A 14587-nucleotide genomic window follows, 5' to 3' on the forward strand; every position below is an offset into this window, starting at 1 on the left:
AATCCTTACAGAATTCACTATTTAGATTCCTGGAGAAATGCCTTTAAGCATATCAGAAGGAATCTCAAGAGAAATTCGGGAATAAATCTTTCGATGATTTCCTGCAAATATTTCCCTGAAAAAAAAAAACTCTGGAGAATTTATTGAAAGAACCCCTGGTAGAATTTCTAAAATAGTCCCTGGAAATTTAGTAAGAAAAACCTATCGGAATCCCTGCAAAAATTTTGGTAAGAAACCCTGGAGGAATTCTTGAAAGAGCAAATAAATTTCTGAAGGATTGCCCGAAAGATTTTTTGAAAATATCTGATTCACAACGCGGCGGGCTGAGTTTAATTTAAAAGATCACTGGTTACTTCGGTTTTAACGCGGAAAGTCTATTTTTAACGATGACGAACTTTTATTAGAAATTGATTGCGGGGGAATATTGCAACGCGCGACAGGCAAGGTTCAGTTTTCAACTAACGTACATTTAGCTCTGGTGTATGGTCAGTGATGGTCATCTACACACAATTATTTTTCAGGCACACATGCTTATCGACATCAACAATGTTCGTAGTGGTATAAGCGCCTAACGACCGATAGCATCGTTCTAATGACAATATCTCTAAGAATCCTGAAGAAGAATGCCTGAAGAAACTATCGGAAATATATTTGGAGCAATTCTTAGAACGTTTTGATAAATATCTTGAAGAATTCTTGAAGGTATTTCACGGAAAAACTTCTAAGGGAACCTCTGGAGGAATTCTTGGAGGAATCCCTGGAGGAATTTCTGCAGAATTTTTGGATGAAGACTTTTTTAAAAAATTCTTGAAGGAAATTCCGAACTGCTGATGGATATTAAGGAGAATCTCTGGAGTAATTCATATTATGTTTTTTGAGAAATTTCTGATGATGAATTGCTGGAGACGTTCTTGATGCAATCTCTGAAGACATTTTTGAAGTAATTCATGACGGATTTTCTGCAGGAAACCCTGGAGGATTACTAGGAAGAACTCCTGGAGCAACTTCAGAAGGAATTCATAAAATAATTTCTTTAAAAAAAATCTGGACGAACTCCTGAAATAATTATGCCAAATACTGCATTTTGAAAAAAATCCTGAGAGGAATTGCCCCCGGAAACTTTTTGAAATAACCTCTGTAGAAAAGTCTGAATAAACCTAGGTATAATTTATGATGCAATCGCGGGAAGAATAGCTGAAAGAACTTTTGTTTTTGTTGGATGAATTCCTGCAGAAATTTCAAGGAATAGTTAAAAGGAGTTTACTTTTTTTGACTACGCAGTCATTAATCGAACAAACGACGTTCTTTATTTGCTCAACGATTTGACACGTGACACTTCCTCAGGGGGTAAATATTTGTGTCGTTATTTGACCTATGTTTCGTTTAACTTGTTTTAGGAACAACGAAACTTCTAATTATTCTCGCACTACTTGTACTTGCGATAGGGCTCTACAGTTCTTCTTTGAGTTATCTTTTGTTTCTCCTCTTCCCGCTAATAAATAAAAACAACAGCCCGCGACGGTCGTGATGAAGCACAGGTGATCTCGGTCTCTAGTAGCAGCGCACGTCATACTAACATTCCTTCCCTTCCTCATTCAGTATCATAGCTTATGAACTTATGCAACTGATATGAATTGCATAATGAAAAATAGTTGCATAATGTTCATTATGCAACTCATTTGAGTTGCATTATGAACATTATGCAACTCAAATGAGTTGTATAATGAAAAAATCATTGCATAAAATTTTGCATGGAACTCGTTGCAAAACTCGATTTTTTTAGCACTCTTCGTGTTTATCGAACTCGGCAAGCCTAGTTGGATAAATGTACGACTCGTGCTGAAAAAATCAACTTTTTGCAACTCGTTACATAAATAACTATTATGATAAAAACCTACTTGGATGACAGCAGAAATGTTTTTATTCGGTCGCTCTAATAGAAAAATCCATAAGAATTGTGCAGTAGCGTCCTCGCAAATTAAGTACGGCAAGTTGCTTTATTTGTTGATCCAGTGTGAAATTTCGATTGTGCTAGTAAACCACGGAGTACCGTAAAACGGGGTATCTTTGATAATGCGGGTAACTTTGATAGTGCGGCAGGCATTGTGTAATTTATCTTATAACTATGATTCCTTCAACCAGTTAAGAAAAAGGTAAACGTAAATCAATTCTATACATATGAAAGTTTATCTTCGACGAATTTTCATTAAAATCTAGTTTATATTCAACTTTTTGGGCAAAAAATAAAAATTGTTGATATTTTTGTCATTTATTAACCCCTTCAAACAATCTGCTATACGACTTCGTTAAAACTATTTTTTCAATGAATGGACTTTTGTTCTCAATAGACTCATCATAGTAGATTCCAAATCTGGCCTTGAATCTCTTAACGAAGTGTGTTTTTACGGAATGGAAGCAATTTTGTAAATTGGGATATTAATCTTCATACATTGATAAACGCCTAAAAGTATGCAATGCCCTTGTAATTTCATGTAGATAAATATGTGTTGTTCAAAATTTGTTAATAAAACATTGAAAAACTACCCAAAAAAGAAAACTAACCATGAATAGCATGAAATCATATGTTGATGTACCGTTAAGCATTTATTACTACAAAGATAATGATTTTTGATAGCTAAATTTATTATGTTTTGCACTCAATACTCCACAAACTCATTTTTATATGTAGAATTTAGTAAAAATCAATGTTTTGATATAAAAATTCTATCTAATATATTCCACAAGCCTTCTCTCATCATTTACATACTCCTAAGATTTCAATCTGTGATTATTTTTTTAGATTTGATGTGTTTTTAGGGCATTATCAAAGTTACCCCAAAATGAAAATCTGATTTTCGGTTATATGAAAAACTAAAAGTTATCCAAAATATTTGAGATTATCGAATCTTTCACTTGCAATTGATAACTGATACCCCAGTACTTGTTTTAAAAATATAAAACTCGGGGAAATACTATTGCATGTAAAAATATTGAGAAAATTCGCTGAAAAACTATCAAAGTTACCCCATTTTACGGTAGTAACTACACATTGTACGCTCACATCTGCTCGCTCGGTCTTGCTCAGACGGATCAGCAGGCCACTGTAATGCTGCCAACATTCATATAGGGTATCGCGCTACTTGGGCGGTGGCTTCTATATTCGTCTGTTTGCCATTATAACTCAGTCAATTGTGAACCAAAAGACTTGAAATGTTGTACACGGGTAGATACTATACCTATCTCACTGCATTCCAAAAATTGTGTCAATTGGTTCAAATTTGACTGAGTTATAGTGGCAAACAGACGAATATAGAAGCCACCGCCCAAGTGGCGCGATTCCCTACCTACGATTCTTTACACGAAACATTCTTGAGTTTAAAATAGAATATTCATGATATGAATAACGAATCTAGAATTCCAAGAATTATGTTTAATAAAAATAGATAAATAGGTAAATGAATAACGAAGCGCAATTTATTTTTCATGCGAAATATATTAGAAATAAAGTACATAATAATAAAAAAAATTATACAATTACATCAAACATGCATATTATGAACAAATCAAAGCACAACAAAGGCCAAGTTTGTGCGTGACGTTTATACTTGTGTTTTCAAGAAAAGAACAGAAACATCCACTACGCGCACTATTAGTATGGAATGTCGGTAGTGATCGGCTAGATCGGGGTAGTTACCATATTGTCAACAAATCGATCGTTATCGTCCTTTTCTTAAACTTAGAGCCTGACACTGACTGCGGTACTGTTGTAAGTCATTCCACCTATTGTTATTATGCATCAGAATCCTCGGTTTCGGGTTCAATCCGTACGTACAGTAAGTAGTAGTAGTAGTAGTGTGGGGGCTTACGGTCGTATCACGGTCGCTATTTGAATTGTTTGTTGCTGAGCTGTGTGTTGTTTCATCAGGCAGGCGATGACGATGGAGATGGGTGTTGGTGGTGGTGTCGATGAAGCATCCATCCATTGTAATGCAGTAGTACTCACAAAACATCTATTGGTGTACTAAGTAATTTGGAATTTTGTGTTCGATTATGTATGTGTGTGTGTTTTACTTCTGCTTATTGTGTTATTTTCAATTGTTTGTTCAGTATTTTGTTTTGCGTTAAACAGTTTCGTGTATGTGTTGAACGTTTGTTTACTGCTGTTTGCTTGAACAAACTGTGTTTGTTTCTTTTTTCGTTTATTCTGTCTGTGTGTGTTTACTTCCTAACGACGTTGCTTCGATTGCTGCCGGTGGTTGCAAGGATCGGTTTCAGCGCTGAAGTTGTCGTTGTCATTCGGGTGGTTGCCGCTGTGATCGCCATGGTTGACGGAAGCGCCGTAGTCGTTGAAGTTCTGCTGTTCACCACCGCCACGCCACTGTTGTCATCGGTTCTGGTCTATAACTTTCAAATAGGTAACGGGAATGAAGCCATGTTGAAGCGTTTTTACTTGGTTCGAGTTCAACATGAGACGTTTACACACATACTGAACTGAGTGGTTCTGGGTTTGAGTGGGCGGAATGAGCTTGATGGTCGAATTTTGAGTTTCAGATGGCGCTGAGCTGTTTGAATTTCGATTTTGCTACGCATACATTCAGATGATGATCACGACCAGTGGATGCTGCTACGCTATTACTACAATGCACCGCTACATCGTCTATTGGGTTGATGGGGGTGTTCTGAAGAGTTGTTAGGATCGGGGGATGAGAAACATTTTTGCGAATTTCCTCGCATGGAGTTTTGGAAGTGTGATTAGGAAAAAACTTATGATCGTATCTAAGGAAGAGGGTGGTGTTAGTCAAACAGGGAATGGAAAGTGAGACGAAAATGTTGATTAGTATCCGAATTTCATTATAGAGAGAATTGCGATGAGCATGGACAGAAAGTGAGATTTTTATACTTAAAGGTTCCTTGTTATCGTGATAGTTGTATGACATCAATATAAAATAAATTACACAAAACTTAGTTTGTTTCAAAACGAAATTGTTATTTCAGAAAAATGAATGAAATCTCCGAAAGCTTCGATGTCATAAAATGAAAATAAATGATTAAACTAGAATGTACAGGTTTAGATGTTAAATCGTTATGCACGTATGAAAGTTATGCACTTCAAACAAATAAAAAAATACTTAATCTCACTTTCTTTCCAAATAGATGCCTAGATGAAATGAGACACAAAGCCGATTGAATTTGATCGTGGATGAAAAAAATGGTGGCCGAAATGTCTCTTGTTGGATGATGATGATGATGAATGCTAGTATAGCGTGTGATGATAACTACAATGTGGCTCAACTTACATCAAAGTCTCCGATGGTGAAACGCGTTCCTGCCGCCAGTGACTGTTGTGGTGGTAAGTCCGGACTGACCACCTGTTGTTGTGGGTGGTGGACATTTTGCAAAACAGTGTGTGTAAATTGTGTGTGTGGTTTCATTACATGTAGCAAAGTGTGTTGTTGTGTGGTGGCACAAAGAACATTTAGTGATTGTTAGAGAAAAATAAACGGTGACAATCAGCGGCGCGTGTTTCGACAATTTGTTAACCATTGGAAGAATAAATATACAAAAAGAGAGAAGAGAACAACAATTGGCAAACTGTTAGTTTCTATTTGACTAATACATTTTATTGTAAAAATATATGCACGTTAGTATGTATGGCATTGAATTAAAACAAAAATAAACGAAATGAATAGAAATGAACCTAAACACTGTTGACGGCGAAAAGAAACTCTTTTGTCATCACAATGCAGTATCGTAGATAAGTTGATGTGTTTCCTACATGATTTTATATTTATTACAATAGAAGCCAATTTTTCAAACTGCAATTGGAGAATATAGGGTGGTTGGGGTATCAGAGAACTGTATTGATTTGTTATAAATAAATATTACATAGAGAAATTTGGATATTATTGATCATCAATAAGATTATTACTTACTAATCATTGATCAATGCACACCAAAAATCGATTGAGGGTTTAAGCAAAAATTTTGCTGAAATTCAGCAACAATTTGCTGATTTGTTCAGTAAACTTTGCTGATCACCAGTAACGTTTTGCTGAAATTCAGCAAACTTTGCCGAAAGTTCAGCAAAAAATGTTGCTGAACCCTTCAGCTCGGCAAAATTCAGCAAAATATTGCTGAAAGCGTTTGGTGTGTTCATTCCTATTTCTTTGTTATGAGTCATGTGTGTGACTAGAAGCAAATAAATATCAAAGCAACATACAAAAATAACGACATTGTCTCGATTTAAAATAGTTTGGACAATCTCACTGGTTTGTATACATTGCTCTTCACCCGAATAATATTCATCACCAGAAAATTACGATTTTTATATATTAGTTTGTTATTTTTTCACCATGAATTTTCCTCAGGATTCCTACCAGAATTCATCTTTTAATTCCTCCAGAGAATTGTATAGGGATTTATCCAGGAATTTCTTAAGGTATTCAACTCAGAATTCCTCATGGGATCCCTTTATGTATTTTTCCAAAAAAATCTCGAGGAATGCCTCCCGGGATTCTTTGGAAGAATCCTCCTAAATTCTTTCAGAGGATCCTCCTAGACATTCCATTACTCCTCCCAGATTTTTCCGGGATCGTCCCGGTTTTTCATCTAGGATTTCTTCATTGATTTCTCGCGGGATTTCTTTAGTTTTTTTTTTAATTTCACCGGGGCTCTCATCAGAGATTCCTCACGTAATTGCTTTTGAGATTCCCGAAATTTCTTAATCATGTTCTCCCGGAATTTTGTTCGATATTTTCCCGAGATTCCTTCAGGGATATGTTTCGACATTCCATGAGGGATTTCTACCGGGGTTCCTTCATTGATTCCTTAAGAATTTCTTCCGGGAGTCTTCTACGAATTATTTCCGAGACTGCATCAGAATTCTTCCGGGGTTTTCTCTCGGGATTCCTTCCATTGATTCTTCTCAGTTTTCCTTCAGATATTCCTCCCGAGATTCATTCAGGGATTCTTTCAAGGATTTTTCCTGGGTTTTCATTTGGGATTTATTTGTGGAATTCCTTCTGAGATTCCTTCCGGGATTTTTCCACGGATCATTCTTAAGAATCTATCAGGGACAGGGAAACGATTCTACCTAAGTTTTCTCCGGGGATTCCTTAATAAATTTCTTCCAGATATCCTTTAGGAATTTCTATCAGATTTTCTCCAATTATATTTACCTAAATTTCTATTGAGTTTCTTTTAGAGATTCCTCTTCTGGGGATTCAGTTAGGGATTTCTTCATAATATTCCTCCCGAGATTAATTTAGGAACTCCTCCTAAATTAATTTTTAAGTTATTTTAAGATATTTTAGGATATTGATTCCGGTGTTCCTTCATATGATTCCTTTAGGATTCCTTTAGGAATTTTTCTCTGGGTTTCTTTAACCCTTTGGAGCCTGATAGTTTCACCTCTGCTGCCGCAACCTCGCTGGCCTCGAATACGTTTGTTATGCTCTGTTTCATCGCCGGGGTCATATTGACCCCTCCGGCTCCAAAGGGTTAAGGGATAACGGGTTGTAAGTTCCTGCAGGAATACCTCTAGGAGTTTCTTCAGAATTTTTTTTAATCATTCCTGAAGGAAGTTGTCCAACAATTGCTACAAGAGTTACTTTAGAAAATTTTCCAACAGTTCGTCTAAAAATTCTTCCACGAATTGTTCTTCAATCCCAGAATCCCAATATCCCAGAATTAACTTCAGAAATCTGCCAAGTAAATTAGGCATGGATGTCTCCAGAAGTTCCTGCATAAATTCCTAACGGTGTTCGTAATCGAAATTCTGCAGGATTTTTCTTCTGGATTTTTTTCATGAATGCATTCTGGAATTTATCTAGATGTCCCTTGGGATATTTTACAAGAAGTTCACTTAACAAATTTCCGAGAAACTTCTTCAGGATTTTTTTTCTAGGAGTTCCTCATGCATTTATCAGGAGTTTCTGCTAAAGTTTTACCGGGAATTGCTTTCCATTGCTTCAGGGAAATCTTTTGGATGCTCTTATTTTTTTTTAAATTTCGTCATGTGTTTCTCATTTTGTTTTTTCTCAAGAAAGAATTCCTTGGCTGAATTTTCAGAAAATATTACCGGAGAAAGTTCCTTCAAGAATTTTTAAAGTAATTCTTGGAAAAATCTATGTAAAGAAACTTCTAAAGAAATTTCTCGGTAAACTGCTGGAGCAATTGATGAAAGAACTACTACTGCAGCAGAGAAGAATTCTAAAGGAAGGAAGGAGGAATTCTTAAGAAACTCCTTAAAGTATTCCCAGTTGAATAAGTGTTTCAAAAAATCTGAAAGCTTTAACGGCGCCTATTAGTTCAAGTCCTGAAGAAATACTTGCTAGAGGAAGTCGTGAAGGAAGAAAAGGTATTCCCAAAGAAAATTATGAAACGACATCTTGGAGAAATATAATTAATAACGTTTTTTAGAAAATTCAAGAAAAAAATCTGGATGAATCTCTGGTCTGGAAATCCGTGAGAAGCTCGAGAAAAAACATTTGTAGGAAACCTTACAAGTTGACTTAAAGGATTTGGAAGATTGGAAAGATTTCCTGAAGAGCAGGAAATTCGCGGAGAAACTCTTTAAGAAACTTTTGGAGAAACTCCTGAAGGAATAGTTCGGGAAACTTAGAAACTCCTGGATGAATAACGTGAGGAGTTCCTGGAAAAACGTTAGGACATTTTGGAGAAATTTTATAGAAATTCATTGAAGGTCAAGTCGATACTATTTCGAGGAAATTCTTGAGATGACGGGTTACTAATTTACAAATCCTTTCATAGATTCCTTGATATATGTTCATCTGAGATAATTTTTTGAATAATAGAATCATATGTCCTTACATCCTTACATCTGATGAAAATGAAGAGAACCTGGAGGAACTTCACGAGGAAACATCTTAAGGAAAATTGCGGAAGAAAATATTGCTTGATCCCTGAATGAATTGCTGAAAGTTTCTCATTCTTTTCTCAGGAGAATTTTTTGATGAATTCTCATTTCAGACTTTGGATCTTCTTTACAATCTTTAGCAAAAGAGCTCTCAGAGGGTTTCTGGAGAATCTCCGAATTCACATGAAGCCTTGAAAAACTTATGACAAATTTCTTAAAAATTCAATTCAGAATGAGTCAGAATCCAAGAGAACAAGTATATTTGAAGACACTATTTATTCTATGTCTGAGGGAGACCAGAAGCGATCATCAACGTTGGACCAGAAAAAAATCCTAGAAAATCTAGTTTTGAAACAGTTTTCTGAAACATCTGGAGCTTTTATGAGATACTATCAAATAAAAGATTCTTGGTAAAGACCTGGCTTTACGCAATTCTCATAAAAAAATCCGAAAAATTTAGTATATCATAAAAGGTGTCTAGAGGCGAATGACCCAAGTTAAAACCTCTTTAATAAATAATAATAATAATAGAAAGATTTATTGTTAATTTTCAATCCGTGTCAGAATTCTTTTGATCCAATCCAAAAAAACCTCAATTATTTTGTGAAAATTCTACCAAACTGGCACAAATTTACATAGTTTATAGCTTTGATATAATACTATCAAAATAATTTATCAAAATTGTCGGTGATAAATATTACGGGGAGCACGTAGAAACAGACGTCACACTCAGCTTGCTTCCATCGATCACCTTTTTAACGGTTGATTTTAATATAGGTGGTCGATAGATGGTCGATTGACAACTTGCAGCGCTGGCATCGCTTTTCCTCCTGCTTGACGTTTGCTCACTATCTCCTTCCACGAGGATGGCCTGGCCAAACACAAATCATTTAGCATTGGGCAATTACATTATAGTGACGATGTTTTTTTTTAATTTGTTCCACAAATAGACGTTCTGTTTATTTATTTATTTATTTATTTACGTCTTTCTTTACTTACTTCACTTAATTCACTTTTGACAGTTGATTCAAATTATCTGTAGTTCGCATCGCATCGCATCGCTTTTGCTCCTGTTTGACGTTTGCTCACTATCGCCACTCACTTAACGGTTTCTAATGCACAGTGTTATTAGCATTGATACGTCTGTTTGTCTGTGTTTGTTCTAAGTGTTACATCTGGTTTTCTGTGCGGAGAGACTTGATTCCTCGAGGATTGCACACATACTTTATGTATATGAAAAATAAACTCCATTCGTAAGTTTGTAATTTCTTAGAGATGCTGAAAGTCTCTTTAATAAAGACAAATCAATCAAATCAATTTCTTAGAGTTATAGATTGTAAATAATATGATGTGCTAGGCTAGATTATTTAAGTCTTAGTTTATATCATGAACAGGATCAAGTTTTCCCAATTTGCATTTTGACATTATTTATACATTTTGAAACACCCTGCTGTCATCAATGGCTTTTTCAGTCTCGACAAAATTCAAGTACTGCTATTTAATATTGTCCTACGTTTCGGTCGCATATGGGACCTTCATCAGGGGCTCTAAAAATTGTTATTTATTTTATTTATTGGGTTTTCAATAATATTCTTGTGAAAACCATCAAATAAAATAAATAACCAGTTTCAGAGTCCTGATCAAGGTCCTTTATACGACCGAAACGTTGGACAAGATTAAATAACGGTATTTGAATTTTGTCGAGACTGAAAAAGCCATTTTCAAGTTACATTCCATCACAGTTGCAACCAAATCTGAGGTTATCTTCTCTTTAAGGACAGACTAGTTGGAATCTCAAGATGGCCACCACAATGGCTGACTTTCGCACCTTCTCACGATTTCAAGCACACGATTCTCTTTAAAAATTAAACCAGCACTCCGTCTCTTTAAGCTTATTACGAGTGAGCAAGAACCAACTAAAAACTTCGCTATCATTAGAAGTTTACTTCTTGAGATTTGTGCTTCTGAGATTCTGGTGCAATATTGAGCTGGGATTAAGACGTTTGTCCTTAAATGAATCATGTGCCATCCCCTGGGACCAAGTGACACCCATTTTTGTAAAGTGCATCACAAGACCTCAAATAACCACCGTTTTGAAAATAATTACTTAATGTCCCGGTTTTTTTGTATGCAATAGAATAGATATTTACCGACTTTCTGTTTAAAAAACGAATCTAATTAAGTGTTTTTCTTAAAGTTACAAACACGTTACCTAAGTCTACCCAGTCTACCCTATATATGTTTGCCTTGATTCGTCTTTAAGTGCAGCAACGTTCAATGATTTTTTTTAAATTTCTAATTTTAGTTTTGTTTTTATTTACAGTACTGTAACCCGGGGTCAAATTGATCACTTTAAAACAATTTTTGCAAATAGCATTTGTAGCAATTCAAAAATTGACGAAATTTCTACAAAACCAGCTCCGAGTGGATCTTAATGGAACTACTGGACAGAATTTTAAAAAGTTTTTTTTTTTAAGTTTAAACATGTTGTTAGATAACATTAAAAAACCCGAAAAAAGAAAATGCCCCTTTGATGCAAAATGGATCAGCATACAATTGAACATCGGTTAGAATATATAATTACCTATTACCTTAATTAGTGAAAATATTGATATTTTGAACACGACAAACGCATCAACTTCTTACAACTAATGATTTCGGCTGATAAATGGTGAATTGAAATTGACCATTAAACACCTGAAGGTATGCAATTTCTTTCGAAGTAAACTGTTTCTACCACATTAAATCACTTTTTGAACTGGAACTGAAACTTTTGAAACTAAAATTCCCATGTCAAGAAAAATAGGTAATTTCCGATGTAAACAAAATGTTTCAACCAAACGGTTTGTTCAGAAAAAATGAGTGTTTTGTTAGACTGGTCCACTTTGCAGGAGAACATTTGGTCTTAATATTGAAGTTACGGAATTATTCCAAAATATTTCGATTTTTTGTCAAAATGAGTGGTTTGCTTGATCGAAATGAGAGGATAACTTGAAAAATCTGGCATAAAATAAACAATTTTTTAACAAGTTAATTTTCAAGTTATTAAGAGCGTACAGTTAAAATTTGAAATCAGGCTGTGCACTAGAAGCACTGAGATTCAGAGCGCCAAACTTGAGAATTTCTGTATGAAACTCGAACAATGCGTTTCAGCAATACCTTTCAGCATCCCAGGAGTCATCCATTTGGGAAATGTGCTAGAATTTATATCCGAATCTTTTTTTCTTTCCTCAGAATTTTAACCCAAAATATTGTTTAGTTTAGAATCTAAGGACTTAGATATTTAGATATTTAGATATTTAGATATTTAGATATTTAGATATTTAGATATTTAGATATTTAGATATTTAGATATTTAGATATTTAGATATTTAGATATTTAGATATTTAGATATTTAGATATTTAGATATTTAGATATTTAGATATTTAGATATTTAGATATTTAGATATTTAGATATTTAGATATTTAGATATTTAGATATTTAGATATTTAGATATTTAGATATTTAGATATTTAGATATTTAGATATTTAGATATTTAGATATTTAGATATTTAGATATTTAGATATTTAGATATTTAGATATTTAGATATTTAGATATTTAGATATTTAGATATTTAGATATTTAGATATTTAGATATTTAGATATTTAGATATTTAGATATTTAGATATTTAGATATTTAGATATTTAGATATTTAGATATTTAGATATTTAGATATTTAGATATTTAGATATTTAGATATTTAGATATTTAGATATTTAGATATTTAGATATTTAGATATTTAGATATTTAGATATTTAGATATTTAGATATTTAGATATTCTGTCCGGAATGCATTTTTCTGAAAACTCTGGGGAACATTTTATAAACATTTTTCCAGCAATACCTCCAGAACTTACACCAAAAATCTTGTACGGGATTGAGTTCAGACTTTCTCTAGCAACCCACCCGAAATCTTCAGGCCGAGTGTAATCTGGCTGAATGGGTCGTTTGGCCAAATGCCGTTCAGCCGAAATATGATGAAAATGATTCTGTAGTGTGGTCAAACTCTAGATTCCCTGCGATGTGCTCTAAAGTGATTTAAAAAAAAATAAGAAAATAGTTTTCCCTTGAACATATGTTGTTTTTTCTAGAAGAACATTTTGACATTGCTGATACAATCATCGGAAATGTTTCCTTCTTGTAACAGTGGGCTATACTTTCTAGTTTAGCTCATAAGATATTTGTTGTCATTGAAACTGATAATATTCATCAGACATTTTTCCTTCTGTTGTAGGGAACAGTAGCATGATCACTTGAGTTCATCAATCCTTTTTCGGCCAAACGGCAGTCGGTCAAATGGTGTTCGATATTCGGAATCATTACGTCAGATATGATTAACCCTAGTAGAATGTTGGGCTCGATATGACCCAGATAGGCACGCTGAACGTACATTACGCCATCGTGGTGTGAAAATCATCACAGGGTTAACATTGATACACCATCGACGCAAAAAGTCTGCAGGAATAAAAATAAACAATTACCACATTAATCCTCACATCCAACTCGTTAATGTTTTACTGCGGAAATCTATTACGACGCCATTATCACCTACTGCTCACGGTGCCACCGCGGTGGCATAAACTTTCCGAAACACTTTATCGAAATTGAATAAAACAGCAATAACCCACCGCAACAATGTCCCGTCATCAGCAATCACAAAAATAACTTCATACATGATTGACCACGCAAGAGAGAACTTGACAAAATAATCCTTAGGATTAATGCTTGTACTGGATGGTCGAGAAAGAAAATCCTATATGTAGAGCTATATAACCGTAGACCTATAAATGGAAAGAAAAATACGGAACAAATAAAACCGAAAACAACTTTCCGTCGAAATCAACCAAACAAATCCAAACAAGTATAGAAAGGAAACGAACTGATATTTGTGTGTATTGTGTACGAGTGACGTTGCAATCGCCTAGCTTCCAGGAAATGTTTGCCTCCCAGTTGACATCGGGAGGAAACTCTCCCCGGTAAGGAGCCAAGACGATTACCACCGTAAATGTCTTCCTCGAAAAAAAAAAATCACTACTTTGCCCTCCCTACTCACATCGTCCTCGTCAATCATCTCCTTGGTGGATGCCGTCGTTTCGTTTCGTCGAATCGAGCCCTGGTGGATGTCGAGATCCACTTTGAGGATCTGGAACCGTCGCAGCAGGAACACCAGCGGCATCGGAAGCACAGAGGCAACGATCATGGCCAGCGCGATGGCCATCACCCAGTCCGGGTAGGATTTGTTCTCGGTGATGCCCTGCGGAATGGAAAATTTTGAAAAATGGTTAACTTGAAATCCAGAAAAATCCAGACATTCTGAACTGTAACTCGAGTTGTATTAGATGGACATTGAAACTCTTAACAAACAATTTGAAACTTCACAACAGATCTGGTAAATTAATTAGATAAATTTGCAAAAATATCCAAAGCCACTCTGATAGAGAATGGATTTTTTTTATTAAAATATATATATAAAACAAAAAACAATAAAACAAAACATAACAAGATCAAGCAAAATGGAAAATATTTAAAAAATATAAAAAAAGATAATTAAAATGAAATGAAATTAAGGACAAGGTATTTGGAGTACATTGCTCAAAATTTTTAGAGCACCGTTTTTTAGAACCGTTGAACAGATTTGCATTAAAATGCATCACGCTGTTG

General features: G+C 34.8%; 1 protein-coding gene across 13 annotated transcripts in view; it reads right to left on the minus strand.

Moving 5' to 3' along the window:
• LOC109409918 (sodium-dependent neutral amino acid transporter B(0)AT3) overlaps positions 1-14587 on the minus strand; it is a 159360-nt gene that overhangs the window by 11777 nt on the left and 132996 nt on the right. For 10 of the 13 annotated variants that reach the window (XM_029875198.2, XM_029875197.2, XM_062855774.1 and 7 more), the window contains one exon: positions 13980-14180. In XM_029875198.2, coding sequence (XP_029731058.1) covers positions 13980-14180 — 201 coding nt within the window. The other 3 variants (XR_009998588.1, XM_029875209.2, XM_029875208.2) reach the window with 3 other exon arrangements.

This window comes from Aedes albopictus, chromosome 3, assembly GCF_035046485.1.
Source record: "Aedes albopictus strain Foshan chromosome 3, AalbF5, whole genome shotgun sequence".
NCBI lineage: Eukaryota > Metazoa > Arthropoda > Insecta > Diptera > Culicidae > Aedes > Aedes albopictus.